We start from the raw sequence: 17429 nt of genomic DNA, 5'->3' as shown, positions 1-17429 counted from the left end.
GATGTGTACTCGAACCAAAGGAGCCGAGGAAAGCGAAGGAAACTGGGAAAAAATGAGACGTCAAGCAGACGATGAAGTCGACGTGGTCTGACAGCCATCCAGACAGCCATCCCAAAAGGATCTGAGCCAAAAAGGAGCAGGAGCAGGAACAGGACCAAGACCCAGAACACCAGGAGCATTTGAACCTCTTGGCTTGTTTAATATGCTGAAAAATACGCGTCTCGACTTACTGCTGTCCCCCACCCCTCCTTTTCCACTTGGAATGCATTTCCGAGTTTTACATTTCCATTTCAATGTAACGACACATGTATTTGTGGTAAAAGCTTATGGGAAAATCTATAGAGCGGAAGAGCAGTGGCAAGAAAACGTGGAAAATGGGTGGGGGGGGGTCTAACATTTCCCTGGAATTCTTCTGCGCTTTGAAGCGTTTTTAATTACAGCGCATAATTGGAATTCGATATCTAACCGCGTCGGGGTCACCACCTGAAATTACAGCAAAAGCCAGCTACTACGCCCGGGTGTTCGTGGTTCGAGTGTGTGGCCAAATTTCCAGCAGTATGATAAAAATTTTCCAATTACCAATTTTACATATTTCAAAGCGCCCGCATAAATATTTATGGCGAAAATTTATGAAAACTAAACGTGAGAGCTGTACGGTGGCAAAAGTGGGTGCATGGCATTCGCATAGATGCATCTCACAACCATCGAGCTGCACTGAAAAAATAAATACCAAAGTATTATCTAAATATATGTTTAAATAAAATTAAGGAAATAAGAACAGTTTGCTAATTATAGAAATTACAAAGCGATTAAAGGTTTAGTAAGGGAGCAATTTCCATCATATTAAAAAAATGGTCTGAAGAATTCGCGTTTTCTTCTAAGATCTACCATACGTTTTTCAAAAAGCCCAACTTTTATTTGTAATGCAAGGTGAGGGCACCAAACAACCTAGTTCAAGGACAGATATATTTTTCTCAGTGCTTAATATATTTACATGTAGCTGCGGGTGCAGTGGATAAGTTTTTACTATGTACAGGATGTGGGGTATAAATCTCTTGCATATTTTGTAGGTGATTTGAATATTTTTAGGAGGGGGCACTAAATTTTTTGCAGCTTATCCCCCGGGCTGTGTGTCACCGTGTTAAGGAAGCTTCCAGCGGAATATCTCTGGCCCTGAATGTGGCGCCCAGAACACTTTCCCTGCTGCCCACCGATTCCCAGCGGCCACGTGACATTGGAAAAGGAAAACCACGTTTGCATGCCGAGGACTTTGTGTGGATGAGTGGCAAAAAAAAGGGGGAAAGGAGGAAAAAAAGCGGAAAACAAGCAGAGCGGCGGCACTTTACCTTGATTTCCCCAAAGCTCAACCGCCCATCGGATCGGCCCCGCCCATCAGTCACTTACTCACTTACCAACTGGCTGCGCAATTGGCCGCAATTTGTTTTCAGCTGCTAAACAAGTGTGGGGGGGGGCATTTCCCCTGGCACTTTCGGTGCGTTGCAAGTGCTAATTAATCTTAGGCCAGGTATGCCTTATGCCTCAGCGATATGAAGTGAAATGTGCCCGGGGATAAGTGAGTGAACTACCCCTTGCCCCGGTGGCCATTAATTAAATTACGCAGAGGAAAAAGTTCAAAAACACATAAATCAGTCTGAATCATTGGGGTTGTCTCTCCGGGTCGAAGGTTGCCTTGGGGGCCAGATGGCCTTTTAGTGCCCCTGCGAGACTCTACATAAATATTTGTACCACTTTCCACACCCCTCTGCGATCCGCACGCACTGATAAACTCATTTAAATGTTAATGCAGCGTCAAAAGTTTCTCGAAACGTAGGAAATTGCATGCATTTTATTGGCCATTATGTTTCAGTATTGAGACGTGGTGGTTGCTACTTTTTGGGTGGTTCTGGTGGTGGTGCAGGCCCCGTCGAACTATTTCCCATCTTGGTTTAATAACTGCAACACTGTTGCCTTAACCCCTGGTGTGCCAAAGGGGCGAGTTCGAGGGGTTCGGCGTTGTAGGATGGGTGTGTGCCTGTCTGCATGTTAATTACGTGGCGAAAAGGCGAAACTAAACAAAAACACATGAAACTGGTTTTTTGTGGGGTTGTGTGGGCCGATAGAGATGTACAGTGCAGGACGGAAGTGTAAGACAGGTAAGGGGTTTTCATTTTAATTAAGAACTCTTTGAGGTTTTCATAGGTATACGAATGTTTCAGTTATATAGATATTTAACTATCATGTTTGCTGTCTAAAAGTATGCAACAACATTTTTAAAACTCAGAAGAACAGTGCAGGTCGGAAGTGTAAGACAGGTAAAGGGTTTCATTTAAATGAAGAACTCTTTAAGGATTTGATAGCCATACAATTGTTTTAGATATACAGATATTAAATTATCATTTTTTGCTGTCTAAAAGAATGCAACAATATTTTGAAAACTCAGAAGTATGAAGTATCCCTTACTTACTGCATACTTTTAGACACCTTAAGTGACATTTAAGTGATTAAGTGATTTCAAAACCCTAGTGAATTGTGTGCAGCCCCCATATTTCTGGTTATAAATTATTATAAATTATATTCTCGCAGATGACATTATGCAATTACAAAGTTGCGAAATTCCTCTATCACATAAATCCTTAAAATCATACACTTACTAAGCACACGAGAAAGTTTTCCTAATTAGTTGAAGGCATGCAGATGCAGTTGAAACTTTGCCCAACAAAATACAGACTGCCACCTGTCCCTCCTAACCCTTCTTGGCCCACTTCATGTTATTGTTTATAACACATTTGCTCATCATAATAGGCAACATTTTCGCAAAAACATGCCAAGACAGTGGCGGCGCCATTAACCCTGTTAATGCTGCAATTATGCGGCAAGAATTATGTTCGTGGAGCAGGTGAGGCCCCAGCAGTTAGCCGTAGCCGGGGCCCACTGTTACAGTGGGTAGCTGCCATAAATCCAGGGCGTCTTGCCGAAAACTCGAGAGTGTGTGTGCGGCATAATGATAGCTGGGGAGATTTTCGAAAGGAGTGAGTCCTGCTGGCAACACAAATACAAAGTGTAGATAGGAGGGAGGGAAATGGAGATGGTGCCATGGAGTTTATACCTACAATGGCACTAAGTTGTAAGTTTAATTACCCACATAACAGAGACATGAAGACGGGTAGCAACTCTCGTCTAATTAGACAGACACGGTTGGTCCTCTGCAACTGGCACAGTTACTATAATATATAGGAGCCTGATGCCCCTTTACGATCCTTTTATTGTGTTCGGTGTCCGTGCGTGCACTATAATTGCATTCTGCCACTGCCCTGCCAGCGTATAAATCGTAAAAATGTTGAAAAATAATCATCATAAAAGACAAACAAGAAGCCATGCGGCACGCAAGGTGGCCCTGGATCCTCCTCACCTTTTATCGCAGATATTATTTAAGTTCCTGTGTCCTTTCTTGGGCTGTCGTGTCCTTCGCCCGGGATACACATAAATCATTTGACTTGTTTGCCCAGCCCAGCGCGCCCTTCTCTTCATTTACTCATTAGATTTGCCCGGGTTTTTGTCGCTTTCATAACACAAAGGACATAATAATATGCTTATTTCCAGGATACACCTTTTGTGTCAACAGTCCAGGGTTTTTTTCTTCCTTTTTGCCCATCCTGCGTCAGCAGAATTTCTCTGGAAGCAACAGCCACTGGCCTCGACGTTGATTGGTTTGGGTTTCGGTTTGGGATTGGGATTTGGGGGGTTTTCCCGGCTGGCTGCCTGCTATTTTCCTAATTTTCAACACGTTTGCTTCCGCTTTCTGAGGCATTTCTTCTTTTTTTTGGGGACACGCCTTGAGGGGCCGGACAAAGGAGTATCTATTTCGTGACAAAGGGCAACTTTAACTTTGCCCCACTACCCATAACGTATAACTTTACTTTGGTCTACCTGGCAAAAAAGTATGCCAACGCCTTGCAGCACGCACATGTGGCGGAGTGTTAAGGACGAAGTGGAGTATCCTTAGAGCCTTTTTGCGTTTCGTATGCGCATAACTTTGCACCTCGACCAGACGCCGCCGAAGTGCGTGCGACACACATTTCTACAGAGCGAAAAAATATCAAACAAATGGGTTACTGCCGATTTTTATGGCCCAGTGACGCATATCGCAAAACGATTAAACAATAAAGGGAGTATCATGCAATTCTAAGGAATAAACAGTGGCCTTTGACAGCTTATAGTCATAAATTCTACATTTCCTATATACAACGTTGCATGTATATAGAGTTTTCTATCATCTCAAAGTTCCTAAAAGCAATAAAACTATATCACCTGAAGTAATCTAGACATAGACAAGTATGTAAAAATATATAATAGATGTGAAGGAGTAGAAATGTAACATTTAAAATGTATTTATGGGGTTGGTCATACACTCTTTTAGTAATAAAATAACAAGGAATTATATTTTTAAATAAATAATATATCAAACTCAAACCTGGAAACAACATTATCCATTATTATTTCCTTATAATATAATAAAGTTATCATTTTATGTATTCCCCTCATAAATTTTCCTTGAGTTCTGACACAAATTGAAAGAAACACATTGAATTAATTCCGTTCCGCACTTTCTCTCTCTGTCAAACACAACTTTAAGGATTCCCTTTAAGCAATCTACCACAGCTTCCTTTGAGCCTCCATCTTTTTCCCAGAAAAAGTGAGGATGGATGGTGGCATATTCGGAGGCATTTCTTTGACGACGCGTGGCCTAAATTGTTTCAAATTACAGGGGAAGACAGGACAGCACCTGGCCACCTTAATCCGCAACTATGCCGTCTGTATGTCCGCTCGAATCTCCGTTTGTGTGTAGGTTTGCCGTTTCCGGCAGCTCATTTCCGTTTCACCTCAATTGGGTAAACCAGAAAAAATAAAAGCTTCTTCTATAAAACTCGTGTAGCACTAAAAAATCGTATAAAGGCAACTCCGAGGGGAGCACATGCAACGCAGCAGGTTGTGCCGTTGCTTTCAGAAGGGTGCATAAATTAGAGAGTTAGACGAGGGGGGTGGTTAGATGGGTGGTTTCTGGGGGTGGGGGTGGTGCTTTATGGGTAGAGGCAAGGTTGCAGTTGACCGTAGACAGCTGGCGGGCAAAGACAGAAGGAGAATCCACCCCCTGGGAGGAATATCGGGCAACACCTCAGCACTTATTTATGGTGGGGCATTTTAAATTCTACCCACCTTCGCTGCACAGAGTCCCCCCTCTCTCCACCGCCTATGCCCTCTAATTCGAAAGTGTGGCAAATTGCACAGCACAAAAAGCACCCCATACCCCACACCCCAAAAACCGAAGGAAATTTGGCCCAAAAATTGCACGGTAATTGTAGCCGCTAAATTTCACTTTTGCTCGGGCTTTGCGCCAAAAAGGTAGAAGGCAGCAATTGAGCGGTTACAACGGCGGGGAAAAGCGAAAACAACAACTAAAACAACAAAAAAGTGAATTATGCGGCAGACTGAAGTTTTCCCCCTGTGGAAAATCCCCTCTCATGACAGCCTGGCCGGCAGTTTTCATTTTTAAATTGGCGGTTTTATGTGCAATTCGAAATGGCAATGTATGCAGGGGGAGGGGGGTTTCCCATGTGTGTGTGTGTGCCGTGGCATGACTAATATTTGCACACTCCCGCAAACACACCACTACAAACGAACACACGCACACTTACAGCCACAGACAGTCTGCTTGTTGTACGCATTAGCCAAATTTTATTGCATACTCTTGTGCGCTATTGCAATTTAATGTGCCCCCCCTCCACGACCATGTCCTTTTTGCCATCTGCGCTCCGTGTGCGGTTTTTATGCTTTACGCATAATTTTTGCGTAACAATTGAAACACTCGCAGTGCAAATGCAAAATTTCCACCGACTGAGTTGAGATTTATATATTGCTATTAAGCCACATTTGCCCGGGCAAACAAGGCGCGTCGCCCCATTCCCCTTATATTTTCCCTTACCCCGCAGAAACACCTCTTCTCACCGCAAAGGGAAAGTTCATTTTTCATGGAAATGACTTTATATGATTATATTTGTGGCGGCCCTTATAAGGGAAAGGTGCGTGACGGGACATTAGGACGCTTTGAGTGTCAGCAGTCGATGGGTGCTCATTTATGTATTATTTTTCCAAAATCAGTTGTTAGTGCTTGGAAATACATCAAAATTATAATATTAGAGCTTATAAGGGGATTTCAGACTCCCTCGTACTTAAAATATAACTTTAGGTGTCTAAAAGTATGCCATGAATAAGGGATAGTGGTCTTTTTGATGGATTCTCGTAATTTTAAAAATATGTTGCATACCTTTAGGTGCCTAAAAAGAAATTTATAAGTGATTTCGAAACCCCAGTGATAAGTTCAAGACTTTTAAGGTAAGATCAGAGCTGATTATGTTATTAAAACTGACTTCTGAATTTAATTAATTCATTTCAATCGAAACCAATCCCCTTTGACTCGCTTTTATGTCCGGTACTGTGCAAATACATATAGTACATATCTCTGTACGAGTTATATATGTACTTCCAATGCAACTACCATTTAAATTCCAAGCCGAGTTGCGGAAAAAAGTGAAAAGTATTTGTTTATCATAAATACTTTGTCCTTCTCCTTTCCGTTTGCTAAAGGGGAGAGACCATCTCACTTCCACTTCGGGGAATATATATATTTATACAAATGAAGTGAATATTTTCTCGCATTGATTTCAAATAGCGTGATTGCAGGACGCCACACAGGGCCGCACACGGCGTATGCGTAATAAATATTGAATATCCATATGAAGAAGTTGTTTGGCCATAACTTTCCTTTGTCTCCCGTTCCGTGCCTGTGCGTGTGTGTGGGTGAGTCCTTTGTTTCGGGTTTATTATTTATTATAAATGACTGCACACACGGACAGGACTGAGGATCCCGCTTAAACACTGTTATTGAGTTCGGATACGACTCCGTTTCAGAACCTTGAGTTGGGAGTCTCTGCAGAGGAAGCGGGTCAATCGATTCCTTTCTCCTCTTTTTTTCTAGACCCTTTTTTCTGTCTGCTCTGCCACTTCGTAGGCGTTTCATTGGCAGCACAATTTTCCATCAGAAACACACAATGTGCCAGCTGAGCATTAATTAGAAATGGTTTTTGCCACCCATTCCATTTTCTCGGCGGCGAACTTTGTCCGTCTGATTGCTTTGTTATCGCTTTCCATTGTGCGTCGATTAAATGATGTGTTAATTTTGCTACCCCCTCTGAGTTCCGGAATTTATCATGCAAAAAAGCTCCGATACATCCATTTAAATCAGTCGATTCCTATGCAGCACGAGTCCGAAAGGGAGAAAGGCTGCACTTAATGCAATTATTTGGCATGGCACAAACTTTTTTCTGTGTCATAAAAATGGACAATAAACCAATTTAACTTTTGCAATATGCCGGATAGCAACCCCCGGGAAACTGCGTCCCCCCAAACTTTTTCATGCCTTATGCTTTCGGTCAAAATAGTTCGGTGTCCACTCTAAAAATCCAGCACAAAGCGGGTTCTCCCCCAATTTCACGCTATTCCATATATAAATTCCTAGAGAAAAAGGGGAGTTCCGACCAACCCACCACCACATGTGTGCTCGGGGGTCAGGCCATAACTTTAATATGTTGTATTTCACTACGAATTATTTCTGACGGACACACACCATCATCCCCTCTCTCACTTAATGAATGAACATATTTCGGCTGTTCATATTGTTTCTAGACCTCCTTATATGTATGCCTTATAACTCTGTTGTTATCCTTGTGGTTGGTGTGTCTAAATACATTCAGGCAGATAATTGAAATCGAGTGTAAATAAGTGCACCGTGCGTGGCGGTAGTGTAAGGCCGAACGTTAAGTGCTATTCCTGAAGATCAAAGTTTGCCATTTACGTCTAGTTTTAATGATTATTTATGTTTATAATATCCTGGCGGGGGGCTGAGTTTCGAGTGTGTTTGTAATGGCCATAACTAATGAGCGAAGGTTTTCAGGGGCCAAGATGCATTATGATTATATTGGGAATTTAGGGTGTAGACTTGAAACAATAGCTCAAAGGCTATGAATATAAGATAAATAGTGGTAAAATAGTTGGGAGGCCTACAGGTAAAAGCCCTACACTTAGAAAACTATCGAACGTAAAAACCAAGAGCAAATCTTCTTGAATTCAGTATATCTTCTTCTTACTTTTTTGAGTACAAGTGTTCTTGAAATCAAGCGTAAAATGTTCTTGACTTGTTTTTTTAAGAACACATTAATCTGCGCTGCTTTTCATGCTTTTTATATGAAAGTCAAATTATGTTTCTTTCTTTAAAGTTTAAACGCTTAATAATTATATACCGTTCAAGCTTTGGCCTCGCTTATTTTAATGTTTAAAGTGTTTAATTAAAAACACACGCCTGACAACAATGGCGGCGTAATATTGTCAGGCCGGGTGTTATGGCCATCGGGCTTGCGCCATCATGTGTCAGCAGCAGAAGTTGCTGCTGCAGCTGCAACAGCAACGGGAGCAACATCGGTCACAGGAGCAACATGCTGCAACAAAAGCCGCAGCGGTCATGTAAAGTTAATTAAATCAAGCGACATGTGTTTTAAATAAATTGAATAAACTCGGCATTAACATAAAATGAAATTAATTTTAATAGGCTTGCCGTAAGTTGTTAAGCCAAAACTATAAACAAGTTGCCATTGTCATTTCGAACGGCACCAAAGAAATGTTGAAAGACCAAAGTTTTAATGCCCATCTTTTTTTGTGTATCTTTTTTTTTGGGGGGGAGGGGTTAATGTGTACAAGTATGCCATCATTATGTTAACGAATTTATGGCAAAAGCCACACATTCACTCGGAGTGAGAGGGAAACGGAAATGGGAAATTGGAATGGAAAACGTAAACTTTTATAATCAAATTTAGTGGCGCAGACATTTCTGGTTTAATTAATTTGTCGTCATTAACTTGAGCCGAAATGCGAGTGGCTTGGAGACGTGAGGATGGCTGGTCGGAAAAGTCCTCGAGAGGAGGCGCATCCTTGGCTCCTCTCGTTCTGCGGTCGAGGAGCCTTATCCTTACCCATGTCCTTATCCTTCGAGGTGTCAATACACACACACACAAGCAGGATCTGCCTTTTGTTTGCAGGCAACATGAAACCGCAGCCTTTGTGGGTGTAAGTGTATTTATAACCGTATCATGGATGCTTGTATCTTTCTATCTTTGTATCCTATCCCTGCGAAGGTCGTCCTCGCTACGCCCCTGCTTTTTGCATTAAGATAAATTACACACTCTGTGTGTCAAACAAGCATTTGTACTTGCGGCCAAGCGAACTAAATTATGGCACTCGTAGTTGCAGTTACAGTTGGCTAATGAATCCTATAGGCCAGAAAACCAGGTCAATGCGATTGTAAATTATGGCTTAGTCGGCTTTGGCTTTGCCTTTGGATTTGGCCCAAACACACAGGTGAATCTGTTCAGCCTGCTATTTATGGCGGAAACACACATACATGTGAAAGGGAGTATTGATTTTCTTAAATTCCGCCCTTAGGCATCATCATCCCCCACATTGCGTATACGCCCTGTTACTGCCACATTGATTGTGCTTGCGTATGTGGCTTTTTCTCTTTCCGATTTTGGCCAATTGTACCTTTGACATGACTCCAATTGTGTGTTGAATTCTCTGATAAACTTATGGAATCCTGCCGAAAAGTTGCAGTCCTCCTTTGGCGTTTACAGCTGAAAATTGCTGCTTAATTGCTGATTTGCTGGGCTGGCTAATTTAGCTGCCCACAGCTGAAAGTATGTACTCCCACCTGCTGGTCGAACGTAAAAGTTTTCTCGTTTTCAGCAAAAAAAAAAAGAAATGGGGGGAAAAAAACCAAGCAACTCAGGGTGAAACAACAAACTTTTGTTGGCTGCCAGTGCTAAATGCTCGAAATTCTTTAAGTTTACGAGAGGAATGAACATTTGTGAGCAGTTTTCATTTTCCTGCTTTACGGCTACCCCGTTTTCCTGTTTTCCCGCTTTTCCTGCTTGTGTTTTTTTGGCCCTTGCGTGCGTGAGGGAAATAAGGAGCCAAGTTTTTTTTGGTCTTCGTTTTTGGGCCCTAGCACCCCTTTTTTGCTCTGTTTCTATTTACGCAATGTCCGCAACTTTGGACCAAAAGCCAGGTGGATTGAGGTTTTCTGGGGGTCATTCCGGCGGGGGAGCGCTAATATTCGCCATTAAACTTTTGCTTGTTTTTCTTTAATTAACAACGCAAACATCTGATATGCTATGCCAACGCTTTTCGCCTCGTACTTTCCCTTCCTTACTCTCTTTTTTTTGTCTGGTTTTTGTTGCTTACTTTGGCGTCTCGGGAAACCTTTATGAAGTTGAAAATATCCTTCTCTCCCGTTTTTTCTTTTTTGGGTCGCCGGAAAAGTTTGAGCGCTTAAAACTCGTTTCTGTTTACATTTTTGCGGCTGGAAAATCCCTCTCCAGATTGCAGTAATTGTAAAGAGCTGGGAATCTTTTGCGTAAACCCAAATTGTTTATGTAAATACAAATGCTAAACAAAGGCGAATTTTCACACATAATAGCCCCGTGATAGTAGTCATAATTTCCGATGAGCATTAAAAAGTTTCGCATTATAGAAGTCCTTGCACTTTTTCTGTTGTTGGTTAAAGCGGATTACTTACTCACATTCATCCGATATGCGAAATGAGTTTTAATTATTCAGCGACAGCTCAGTAAAACGAGAATCTGTGTTGGGCTAAGCCCGGCTTTCGGACCATAAAAAGTCCACTTGAAAACTAATTAAACACTAATAGTTGGGAGGGAAAAAAAAGAAGAGCTCCGGGTAAAATAAAACACATCTTAAGTGGCGGAAGTGACGGTCAGTATGGGGGAAAAAGGAAAAAAGGAGAAAGAGGTCCTGCCATTGAACAAACAACAAAACGAAGCAAAAGTTTTTAATTTTGCTCGAGCACTGGCGGAAAAGTAAAGTACAAGGAAGCACAGGCTGCTGCGCGCGAATGAGTCTATAAGTTCTCGGTTCCCCGGGAACCCCTTCCTTGGAACCCCTTCTTTAGAACCCACTCTTTGGAACCCCCCTTATCGACTTCACACAATGCGGAAGAGAAATGTCTTGCCGATGAAATGAAACAATGGCAAAACAATGGCAATGCGAACGAGTTCTGGGTGCCAAATGGCCAGAGTGGAGAAAAGAGCCGGGTTGAAAAAGGATAACAGACGTCGCCGACGGAAGTGGACCGAAATGGCAAATCAAGAAGAGGAGAATGGGAATGAGCATGAGACGTGGGCGGTAAATCCGCTTAAAGTGAAAATTATTCCTTTTGGCCATAAAAAGGGAAACCCCCCAAAACACACACACACACAATTCCATTCCGGCTTCTTGGCATTCGCGGCTATGTAAGCTGTTGACTTATTTCCCAAACTTCGATCCTGGGGCCCTCAGCCCATTGTTGTGAATAGTTTTGTATGCCGGAGCTTAGCTGGCCGGGAATTCGAGGCCGAACAAAGTGGGCAAAACGTTTAAGCCATTCTATTTGTATTTCGCATTTTCCCATGCAGAGGCACTACAAAAAATATCTCATTTCGAGAGCTAGGCTGGAAGTTTTTAAAGATATTTCTTGAAATTTGCGGTCAGGGTTCCTTAAAGAAAATGCCTTTTTGTGAGGCCGTGTAATTCCAAGAAGTATAACCCACAGGCCAAGGCAAACGTTTCTTAAATAAATTGGAATTTCAATGATATTTCCTACAACTGCAAACAAATGTTTTCAAAAAAAACAAAATAATACAATATTTGGTGTAATGATAAAAAGCAGACTTTGGGTTTTCTAGGAAAAGCCCCTTTTTATAAATAAAATAATCAAGTAAACAACTTCTAGAAAAGGTAATTTAATTGAAGATATTTTCTACACCAGTTAAAATTTTTACCAAGAAACAAGATAAAGACAAAAAAATACTTGGTGAAGGGATAAAACGGTGACCATCGGTATTCCAAGAAAATGAACTTATAATGATCCAAGTATTTAAAAATATTTATTTTATTATGGATGCGACAATAACTTATCAAGATATTTCCAAGAGAAATTGCCAAATTTTAGGGACAAAATAAAGAGTGCTAGAAAGTTATAAAACTAAAACTGTTGTAAGATTATGTCCAAATACAAATAAAGGGACTGTTAAAAATATTCCCAAGCAGTTCTCAGAGCAGTCCCTAAGCAAACTGAATTTACTTTGTATATAAAGAGTGCTAGTAAGTTAAAAAAAAACTAAGACTGACATAAGATGTCCATAAACAAGTTAAGGGACTATCAAAAATATTCCCAAACACTTCTCAGTGCAGTCCCTAGGCAAACTGAATTTAGTTGGTATATAAACCCTCCCTAATCCGGCGGCAAATTAGTCGGGACTCCTTGGGCACTCACTTACCTTGACTGCGAATGCGACTTCGGAATGGGATGGCATGAAGTGCTCTGAATCTGAGTAACTGGAGGGACTTACCTTTGTGGTGGCGCAGATGGTGGCCAGCTGCTGAGCCCGTGCAGCAGGGCGGCTCGTAATATAAATTCCAGGTGTTCTCATAATCCGCCCGGGCGTATTCCACGTGGATGGTTTGGGCGACCAGGACGAGGAGCAGAGCACTGAGGCTGCAGAGCCGGTGGTTCCCCGTGGCACACATGCTGCCTGCCTGCCTTTTGGCCTGGCTAGTAAATCGCGATAGAGTTTAGTATCTACTGACTAGTTGTAGTCACTTCTGAAGTTCACTTAGTTCACTGATTGAGCAATCTTTTGGTTGGCATTGAGCGATCTTTATATATTTTTCTCTTCTACGGGCGATCAGCGATCTTCCCGTCACACACACATGTTCCTTGGCTTCCGTTTCCGTTATCGCCTGCGACGTACTCGCTTCTGTTTCCGTTTCCGCTTCCGCTTTCCCTCTTCACTGTGGCGCGCACTTCGCGAGCAGCAGACACGAACTGAAGGCTTTCGCCACGAGGAAGTGTGTTAAATAAACACACTCGTTTGGGCTTCCTTCGGCAGGGTTCGGGAAAACCTTAAAAGAGCGACAAAAAAGTGCGAGAGCATTATTAGTTGGGAAAAATGACGCCGGCGCAGTGGAAAATTTGGAAAATGTCCCACGCGCGATGAGTGGATTTCCCAGTAATGTTTGTGTTTATGCCAAGTGTATTGAACTCATTTGCAACGGGCAATGTGCAACGTGCAACGGAGTCTGCAGCGGCCGCATTTTCAAGGGTAAATGCAGCAGACACTTTCCAGCTGAAGTGCATCCAGCAACCCAGCAGCCCAACCACCCACATTCAAACTCCCGGAAAAACCGGACAGCCCAAAGCGAGAGCAGACGGCTAGACGATTGAAGGGTTTAAGGATGGAGATGGAGATGGAAATGGTACCCCCTATATGGCTATATGGCTGAGAATCGGGGCTTTGAGCCTAGCAGACGCCTGCACTTAAAGTACGCTCCTGCATTATTATTTATGCATATGAATGTCTAGTTGTGTGTGTGTCTGGGAAATTCTCCTCTTTTTTTTCCAATGCTCCGCATCGCGCAGCGTCGCGTGTTTCAATTTGCAATGCAACATTGTATGCTGCAAAAAGTTCTCTAAAGCCAGACATAAGTCACTCAGACAGGCCCTGAGGGGGCGGAGGGCCCAAATAGGGGGGAGGGGCCCGTCGGCCAGACAGAGTCGAGCCCAAAGACAATTAGGCATTGTGTGAGTGTGCGGTAACCTTCAGACAGTCGGCTCTTTCGAATGTCTTGCAGCTTACTTTTGCTGTCCCTGCCTGAATGTTTGACTTGGCAACTCTGGCCGAGAACATAAATAGGAGTTGGAAACCAGAAGTCTGGTCAGTTCGCTGGAGCGGGAAAGTTTTCAGGAATTTTCGGAGACCTTTGTTTGACAGGTTAGTCCAGATGCACTGTGGGGAAAGTGGGGTTTATTTGAAGAGCAAATGTTGAAGTTGCATTTATAAGCCTAACATTATTCACTGAGTTTATTGGACCTCTCTATTTGCATCATTATCAATTAAGTTCTACAATATGAAGTAGTTATTGGGAACTAACTGAATGTTTGATATAAAATTAAAATGTATATCAGTCTTTATGCTGTGTTATAAATAATATATTTAAAAAATAAATTCTGCCTCACAACAAGTCGAATCTGTAAAGTTGTAGATACATATGTATTTACTTACTTCTAATAATATTACACTATCCGAGGTAAGACCATGGTTCTATTAAAACATCGTTTTAAAAATGCAAAATGCTTTCCAAATAAAATTATAGCAAGAATTTAAAAGCAGTTAAATATGTCATGCAATAAAAATATTATTTAAAATAAAAACACTACCACAAATAAAAAACTATAAAAATAATATAAATTTAATTAATTGAAAATGTATCTGATGATGTCAAATGAATATGAGTCATTCAAAAGTTGATGTTTTTGGGAACATTTTCAGTTTCCTAATCTCCTTTCAAAGTATTTGCTGAAAAACTAGCCAGTGTCCATTGTATTTTGCCCTTATCCCCGTTTTTCCCAGCGTGTCCTGAATATTTATCCGCAGTGCCATATGGCTTCAATGTCCGATGCAGCCGTCAAGGAAACGGGCCAAGAAGCCGGCACCCACACACCTGTCGCGGCCAACAAAACGAGCTCCACAATTGCCTTATAAATGCCCCCAAACTTCGGCTAAGCCCAACGAAAAACTTTGATTAATGTGCGCTTAAAGAGGAGCCAAATACGTGGAAAAACCCCAGGGGAAATGGCAGGGTAGCAGAAGCAGCTCAGGAAAGAAAAGGCGGGCAGGAAAAACAACGACAAAAGTTTTCATAACTTAAGGCCAGAAAAAAGGGGGAGTAGAAGAAGGTCTAAACGGCGTGCAGCCAGCGGCTTCTTGGCCAAAGCGCAGCACAAAAACTTGTGCAATCAAGACGGGTTATGGGGGGGGGGGGGAATAGTGGCTGAAGGGGGGTTTAAGGACCAAGGACTGAAAAAGGTTCAAGGCGCCGCACAACAATGTCAGGGACCCGCTGGCAGGACGAAGGAATCACAGCGCGAAAGCGTTAAAAAAGCGAATTGTAAAACAAGCAGCAAACAAACGAGCAACATTCGCTCAGGGCTGGTACCCCATTTACCCACCCATGTCCACCCCCTTTTTGTACCCCCGCACACAAAGTAGCCACACGATCCCAAACAACCCCCCTCTTAAAGTTGGCTAATAGAAAATGTAATTCGATGCATTTAATGCTGGCAACGGTTGCTGAATGGAAATCAGTCTATGGCAACTGGGTTCGGGGAAATCCCCCAAGTTTCCCTCGCACAGAGCGTTTTCCCGCTGAAAATTGGCAGGCCCTGTCTTTGTCTATTTTTATGAGCTAGCATTGCATCCCGACGAGGTCCTGGGCACTCGTCCTTGTTTGAGTTGCTTACCTAATCCCTGCAAACAAGTTAAAAACGTTGTAAAACAAACAACAGTACAAAGTGGGTGGTGCATACTTTTTTGGGGACTCCAAATGGAATGGGGTTTACAGTCGAAGTTGCCTAAGTTAAATTCCTAGCAACTCTTGCAAAATTGTGTGGCAATAGCGTTTAATAGCCAAACTTCACAGACTTTTCTTAGAGAGCATTAAGTCTTGAAATAATTCTAATTTAAAAAGATATTCTAAATGGATAAGTTAAAGCTGTGGAGAGGAATGTTGAGCTGAAAACTATTCAAGACTTTACTTGAAACATAAAGCGCTTAAATATATTATATTTTTAAAAATATTGTGTTGTTATTGGGTTGTATATCCCAAAAGAATCCTTAATAATCATATATAGTTTATAAAATCTTTTGCTTTTATTCTCATAAATCATAGTAAATACATAGTTCATCCCTAAGGTTTATTTTCTTTTCAAAAACTTAAAGCCTCTTTAAAATGAAATCGAATCATTACATATAAATAAACATTTTCGTGTGACATCTGGTGGTTCGAGTTATTGAAGTTGGACTGTTTGAAGTGTGGGAATGGGTGAAAACGAAGCGATTTTGACTGACATCGAGTGCCATGAGAAATACAAACAATCAAGCCGGGCAGACAGTTGCATTCCCTCAGCGAGTCACCAGCCAGCACCCCCTTCTGGCCACCCCTCACCCACTTTTTCCACCCCTGCAGCAACTTTTGCAACTCCATCCAACCCTTGGGTAACCTCAGCAACCTGCGGAGCGTGCCGCAGCAATGAAAACGAAGCGACAGCAATGCTAATAGAAATTAAGCGAAAGTTTGGTAAGAGGAGGGGGGGCTTGGCTTTCCCAGCAACCCATCAGCCCAACCATCAACCCACCCACCCACTGCAACCACCTGCACCACCCTGCTGAAGGTCGCCTGTGCAACGCTTGCTTTCATTTCGTTTAGCCGCCTTTTATTTGCGACTATTTACATTTGCTTTTATTAATCATAAAAAAAGCGGAACGACGGCAGGAACGACAGGAATATTTTGCCGAAATTGCCAAAAACGCCTGCTCGCCACCCCATTGCCCACTTTCTACTACCACTCCCAATTTCTCCTGATTCTGGCTTAGTATCCTGGCCTGTGCCTGTGCTGCACGAAAGTGCAATTTGATTTTAATGGCGGCAAAATGTTGAATTCTAGTCGCATAGCCAGACAGAAGGATAGCCCCCGGTTCCCCGATCCCCGGTCCTCCCGCCATATCCCCTTGGCTGTTGCTTCCTGCCTGCAATCAGGAGCCATTTGTGTTTGTCGTTGATCCTCCTGGTGCAAGGCTCACGCACGTGCACTGAGAAAAAACCATATGAGGTTTAAAAAAAGGTCTTTAGATCGAAATACTTAGCTATAAGAACCAAACTAGAACTATAACTGAAAGGGATGGTTAAAAGGAATTGTTTAAAAAGAGTTTTTTAATAATATAAACAATGATACCGTAGCCCAAATGCCTCTTTATAGAGTATATTTAATATAATACTAATATATTTAATTGCACTGGTTAAAAGAAGTTTTCTTATAAATAGGAATTTCAAATAAAGAAATCGGCACAAAAGAGAATAATAATCTATTTGAATATGTACTAACAGTTATTTTAGATAGAATACGATTCTTAATAACGTTTTATTGGTTTAATAATTTAAATAATGGTATGGTCAGCTAAATGCCTCCTTAGAAAGGGAATTAAAAATATTTAAGGAATAAATCGTAATAAATATAAGCAAACATAGTACCTACTTCAAATAATAAAATTTACCACAAAAAAAAGTTATTAACCTATGGATGTATTTGTATTTATGAATAGTATTATGGTATTGGAATTTTAGAATATTATAAGGATACTTTACAACTTTGATGACTTATAAATACCAAGTCTTTATCATAAATTTATCAAAGCTAAAGCATTTCTCAC

General features: G+C 41.7%; 1 protein-coding gene across 4 annotated transcripts in view; it reads right to left on the bottom strand.

Annotated features, from left to right (window-relative positions):
* The window catches only part of Sema2b (Semaphorin 2b), a 51954-nt gene that overhangs the window by 24275 nt on the left and 10250 nt on the right, over nucleotides 1–17429 (bottom strand). For all 4 annotated transcript variants that reach the window (XR_010653474.2, XR_001767459.4, XM_036813271.3 and 1 more), the window contains exon 2: nucleotides 12513–13065. Coding sequence is in view for 2 of the 4 variants with exons in the window: in XM_036813271.3 (XP_036669166.1) it covers nucleotides 12513–12690 (178 nt within the window). In the remaining 2 variants the exon portion in view is untranslated. The remainder of the gene's footprint in view (nucleotides 1–12512; nucleotides 13066–17429) is intronic.

Source organism: Drosophila suzukii, chromosome 2R (assembly GCF_043229965.1).
Source record: "Drosophila suzukii chromosome 2R, CBGP_Dsuzu_IsoJpt1.0, whole genome shotgun sequence".
In the NCBI taxonomy this organism is placed as follows: Eukaryota; Metazoa; Arthropoda; class Insecta; order Diptera; family Drosophilidae; genus Drosophila; species Drosophila suzukii.
The sequence above is the reverse complement of the archived record's forward strand: the minus strand, read 5'-3'. Positions and strand labels throughout refer to the sequence as shown.